Source organism: Littorina saxatilis, linkage group LG12 (assembly GCF_037325665.1).
Source record: "Littorina saxatilis isolate snail1 linkage group LG12, US_GU_Lsax_2.0, whole genome shotgun sequence".
Classification (NCBI taxonomy): domain Eukaryota; kingdom Metazoa; phylum Mollusca; class Gastropoda; order Littorinimorpha; family Littorinidae; genus Littorina; species Littorina saxatilis.
The window spans coordinates 59503718-59509717 of record NC_090256.1 but is presented as its reverse complement, the minus strand read 5'-3'; the positions used below and the strand labels follow the sequence as shown (position 1 = coordinate 59509717).

At 41.3% G+C, this 6000-nt stretch overlaps 1 protein-coding gene across 1 annotated transcript in view; it reads left to right on the top strand.

Moving 5' to 3' along the window:
• The window catches only part of LOC138982402 (structural maintenance of chromosomes protein 3-like), a 54491-nt gene that overhangs the window by 1519 nt on the left and 46972 nt on the right, over positions 1-6000 (top strand). Inside the window, exons 3-5 of the mRNA XM_070355672.1 lie at positions 11-49; positions 1189-1328; positions 4302-4381. Of these exons, the coding sequence (XP_070211773.1) occupies positions 11-49; positions 1189-1328; positions 4302-4381 (259 nt within the window). The remainder of the gene's footprint in view (positions 1-10; positions 50-1188; positions 1329-4301; positions 4382-6000) is intronic.

Below are 6000 nucleotides of genomic sequence, written 5' to 3'. Positions count from 1 at the left end.
TGCTTTTCAGTTGGACGAAATGGCTCAGGGAAAAGTAATTTCTTCTATGGTAAGTTTTTGAGTCACTTGAGAAAAAGTGACTCTATGTAATCGGTCAGTGTTAGTCTGTCCGGCCGGCCGTCCGTAGACACCACCTTAACGTTGGACTTTTCTCGGAAACTATCAAAGCGATCGGGCTCATATTTTGTTTAGTCGTGACCTCCAATGACCTCTACACTTTAACGATGGTTTCGTTGACCTTTGACCTTTTTCAAGGTCACAGGTCAGCGTCAAAGGAAAAATTAGACATTTTATATCTTTGACAAAGTTCATCGGATGTGATTGAAACTTTGTAGGATTATTCTTTACATCAAAGTATTTACATCTGTAGCCTTTTACGAACGTTATCAGAAAAACAAGGGAGATAACTAGCCTTTTCTGTTCGGCAACACACAACTTAACGTTGGGCTTTTCTCGGAAACTATAAAAGTGACCGGGCTCAAATTTTATGTGAACGTGACTCATTGTGTTGTGAATAGCAATTTCTTCCTGTCCATCTGATGCCTCATATAATATTCAGAACTGCGAAAGTGACTCGATCGAGCGTTTGCTCTTCTTGTTTTTCTATAATATTTAAAATGGTAAGTGTAACTGTAAGCAGGTATGGATAAAATGATTTTTGTGTGAAGGCTCCTGGGTATTGTTTTCTCATGTTTGTTTCTTTAAATACTAAATCAAAACTTCTTCATTAAATCTTCCTTTTTAATTAGTGTGATCATTTATGCCGACTAAACTGTTTAAATTGACTTATTTATCAAATATCATACCATGCAACTTAGCAAGATTGTTGAAATAATGGGTGTCTAGTTTTAGAACTTATACAAACAGAAGATGCATTAAATTAATATTCATCCTGTCACTGAGCTGTCAACAGTTTCAGTGCAAATTCTTTAAAGTGTTGGGGGGTGGCATCACGTTATTGTACTCCACAAAATAAGTTCATATTGAACTATTTTGCTTTTAGGATTTCTAGGAACTCGTCGTTTGTGGAAAATGATTGTACTTGTAATAACTGATTTTGGGAATGGCAGGCATTCTTCACATTAGAATAAACCCAGGGTGGTTTAAATAATATTTATCATTTTATGTTGACAAAGTTGAGAGACTGACATGCTTTTAAAAATAAAAGTGTGACCGTATTGATTCCAGCCATCCAGTTTGTGTTGTCGGATGAGTTCAGCCACATGCGACCTGAGCAGCGGCAAGCTCTTCTCCACGAGGGCACAGGGCCCCGAGTCATCACTGCCTTCGTGGAGATCATCTTCGACAACACAGACAACAGAATCCCTGTATGTCTTCTGTTTCAGTGTGTGTGTCTGTCTGTCTGTTCGTGAGTGCATGGGTGATTTTTCTTCCGTGTTATACGGAATTCCGTATTGACTTTGCTGTTGTTGTTGTTGTTGTTGTTGTTGTTGTTGTTGTTGTTGTTGTTGTTGTTGTTGTTGTCAAAGGCATTATTATTAAATTATATGTTGTTGTTGCATCAAAGGCATTTATACGGAATGGATCCGTGGTGGTGCACATTTTCACGTAAACCCCGAACCAAGACCAAGTTCTATGATTACCCCAACAAATCTTTTCACTTCCGGTTATGGCAGCCATCATTGATCAAAGTATTAGTAAACAATTCGTGAACGTGCAACATGCAATTCGTTTTGGAAGAAGCGGAGGCACGAATAATACTTTAATAGACTAACAGTGCAAAAACAAGTGGAGAAAAGAGTGGTTAGATGAAGTGGATAGTCTTAATCGCAAGTATGGCCTAAGGCTTAACTCATTATCTCCCAGGTACGGATATATCCGTACCCACTGATTTGGCTCTATCTGATCAGGTATGGATATATTCACTCAGACTGTTAGCTTCAGTCGCTTCCTGTAACGTCGACCTAACACCTGCATTCCAGCATGTTGATACACAGTTTTAACTTTTTACACAGCCACTACAATTCTGAGTGACCTGCTGCAGCACAGCTGGTCTGGGCTAAAAAAAAAAATGGGTCAACATAGGTGGGGTAGAAAGTGTCATGTTGTTACATCTGATTCAAGCGACCTGTTTACAAATCGAACGGTAAGAAAAGTCTTCATGCACACGCCGTCGATCCAACACACTTCGACAGGCTCATGCAATGCTCAGGCGCGCACACATGGACTCTACCAACTGCTGAACCAGTTCTTGCTTGTCTGCCGAAAATGGATGGACTTACCGAGGCAAAGATCTGTACATGTGCTTTTTGAGTCACTTGAGAAAAAGTGACTCTATGTAATCGGTCAGTGTTAGTCTGTCCGGCCGGCCGTCCAGCCGGCCGTCCTTAGACACCACCTTAACGTTGGACTTTTCTCGGAAACTATCAAAGCGATCGGGCTCATATTTTGTTTAGTCGTGACCTCCAATGACCTCTACACTTTAACGATGGTTTCGTTGACCTTTGACCTTTTTCAAGGTCACAGGTCAGCGTCAAAGGAAAAATTAGACATTTTATATCTTTGACAAAGTTCATCGGATGTGATTGAAACTTTGTAGGATTATTCTTTACATCAAAGTATTTACATCTGTAGCCTTTTACGAACGTTATCAGAAAAACAAGGGAGATAACTAGCCTTTTCTGTTCGGCAACACACAACTTAACGTTGGGCTTTTCTCGGAAACTATAAAAGTGACCGGGCTCAAATTTTATGTGAACGTGACTCATTGTGTTGTGAATAGCAATTTCTTCCTGTCCATCTGATGCCTCATATAATATTCAGAACTGCGAAAGTGACTCGATCGAGCGTTTGCTCTTCTTGTTTAGCAGAGCATTGCCTTCCCTTTTCTCTGGCTCCAGCGCTCATTAAGTATGCCAAAACACTAGCAGAAGACTCAAGACTCTCCATGAACCAAAGTACTGCAACTTGCACTCTTACCCATGGCGTGGCCAAAGGGTTTAGGGACAAACTGCTTTTAAGTGGCAAACCACATTCTTTTCATTGAACATTGATGAGGCAACCAACAAAAATTCGAACAACAAAGTTGTGAATGTCATCAAGCAGGTTGAGAATAGGTACTGGTTAGGTTAAAATAAAAGTTCAGTATTGGAAAAAATATTGAAAATCACCCATGTGAGTGTGCCTGTCTGTCTGTATGTGAGCTTGTCTGTCTGACTGTGTGTGCTACTGTGGTAACATTTGAGTATCTTCCATTACTTGCACCAACTGTGGATATCAGCATTATTTAAGTGTGAGTTTAGAGGGAGCGGTTAGCGACCATAAACTCTATTTAAACGAGACAGATATGCAGGAAAAAGGGGGGGGGGGGGGGGGTAGAGGTAATGCAGGGGGAAGTGATAGCAAAGTCCCGTGGGAACGAATGCGGGGAATGGAAGAGGGTTGGAGGGCAGGGGGGAGGTGATGAGTGAAGGAGAGCATCTGGAATGAATCAATGGTAACAGATAAGGGGGAGTCCGAGAGGGAGGGAGTACCGAAGTCATTAGTAGCAGCGCGGTGGCCAGCAAGCAAGTTCAGCGACTTTTTCAGTCCTGCAAAATATGGAGTTCAATTTTACTTCTTGGGCAAAAAATCTGCCCCAACCTGTAATTGAGGTTCTGGAAAAGAGGAGTTCACAAGCCTCAGTGCCTTGAAATATGCAGGAGAAAAGGACCTGGAAAGCCTTAAGTTAGCTGCGTGCATTGTGTACCCCCTTTTGAGATGATTGCATATCATCTTTTGAATCAATTTCTTGCATAGTATAATCAAAATGAGGGCTATATATGTGTTAATTAGTAATTGATGTTGTTGAATTCATTGTCTTTTTTCTATTTTTTTTGTATGAATAGATATATATATGTATGTTAACATTTGTTTCTTTTTTGTGTGTATGTGTGGATTTATCTCTGAACAATGTTATCTTTCATGGTCATTGTCAGATGGTATTTTTCTCTGAAGTAAACTGCCCTCGTTACTTGGCCCAAACCAATGAACCTCTTGGCTATACGTATGTTGGTACGGAAGCGTGAGTGTAAATTTGTGCGCGCGCGCGTGTGTGTGTATGTCAGTGTATGTGTCTGCGCGTGTGACGATGTGTGTGTGTGTGTTTGTCAGTGACAGTTGCCTAGTGTTCGACAATTGCAGCTGGGGAGGGGGAGGGGGAGCATTAGTGAGTAGTTTAAATAATAATCAAAGCCTGGCTGTTGATGTTGTTATGAGTAATCTTGAGCTTATTGTTTGATCAAATTTGATGCTTTAATTAAACAGACTGTACCTAACTCTATTCTTGCTTTATACAACAGATCGAGAAAGACGAGGTTGTGTTACGCCGTGTGATTGGCTCCAAGAAGGACCAGTACTTCCTGGACAAGAAGATGGTCACGTGAGTACTAGCGTAACATTGTGTGAACATTTTCCATGAAGTTGTCTACAAGTCAAAGATGCTATTTGATCATAACAGTAGTTATGTTTGCATTTTACTGCACAGCTTGCTAGTTATAGTGTTGTTATCAGGTATTATTCATGCATAATTTGTGTGTGTGTGTCTTCTTCATTCACCAGTGTCTTATTTGTGAAAATGTTCATGTTTTGGCAGGGGACAAGAACATTGAACTTGTGAAAGAATGTTTATTTTCCTGTTCTCGGCTACTCAGTTATATTTGTAAGTAATGTTCATTACTGTTGCTTTTACAATTGTAAAGGCTGCTTGCTCATGTGATTGATAGTGAATGTCTAAGAAAGAAGAATTAAATTACATATTCTTACCCAACTCACATAGATAGCAATAACTTCGTTTGGTTGCTAAGACATTGAAGCACTCTTACATGGTAACATGGGGAGATAACTCTAAAACAAAAACCACATGCCATATAAATCATGATCCGTAGTGGTTATCTCCCCTACCGGTGTACCGCGCATGCGCAGGATGTATACCAGTGACACTCATTCCTTTTCCTTCAACCCACGTTGCATGGCGTGTTTTGAGGTGCTCAGGCTTTTTCTTAAGCCATAGGCCTATCTCTCAGGGAAGGCCATCGAATCTTGGTAACATATCAACGACCTTCTTTACTTCTTCAGGAATTGGTGAGAGCGTTTCTTTTTTGTATAACGAGAAGATTTCTTAGCGTTTTTGAAGGTTTTGCCACTTGTCTTTTGAACATTTGTCCACCATTTTTGACTTTCAAAATGGCCGACATCCTAGACATAAAGAGAAACTAAGAGCTCTGCCAAGCAGACTCGCTCACCTGGTTCTCAATTGGGCAAAACGGTTAAAGCTGGCGCTAAACCACGAACTTCTTCTACTACTCATAGCTCTCAAAGTTATAAATTTCCTTAGCGAGAGGCCATCTTTAGCTCGGGACTTTACCCTGATACGCAGCATTCTATTCTATTGTTGATAGATAACGCATCTCCCTCAGCTGACTTTTCGGCTTTGGTTAATAACCTCAGGTGTTACAACCATAATGAAGTTAAGCAAGAGGATCTTCTTGCCTTTTTTGTCATCGTTTATTCTGAGGTTCAGGGAATGTTAACTGCTGATTGTAAACAAATAGCAAGTTAGGCTTCTCTTCTGCTCCCTTCAGGAGTAGGTAACGCACTGTCGTTCGCAGGTTCGTTCCGAATCTTCTGCAACCATTACGTCTACCAACGTTGTTGCAGAGGCGACAGATGTGTTTAGTTCGGCGTCAGGTTTACCTGTCAACGAATTTTTGTCTGCCTGTCAGACATCAGCACTGCCCAGTCCTCCCGGCGCTTTAGCGTCGCGGGTGGTGTTTTTGCGCTCTCGCACGGGTTCGTTCAGAGCCTTCTGCAACCATTACGTCTGCCAATGTTGTTGCAGATCCAACAGTGGTGTTGGACTTTTCGTCAGTTGTTCCTTTCGACAAATTTTTGTCTGGTTCTCAGACATCAGCACCTCCAGGTCCTCTCAGCGCTTACGCGTCGGCAGGAGGTGTTCTTGGCGAAGTACGCAAACCTGCGGCAATGGTTTCCGCTCTAGCG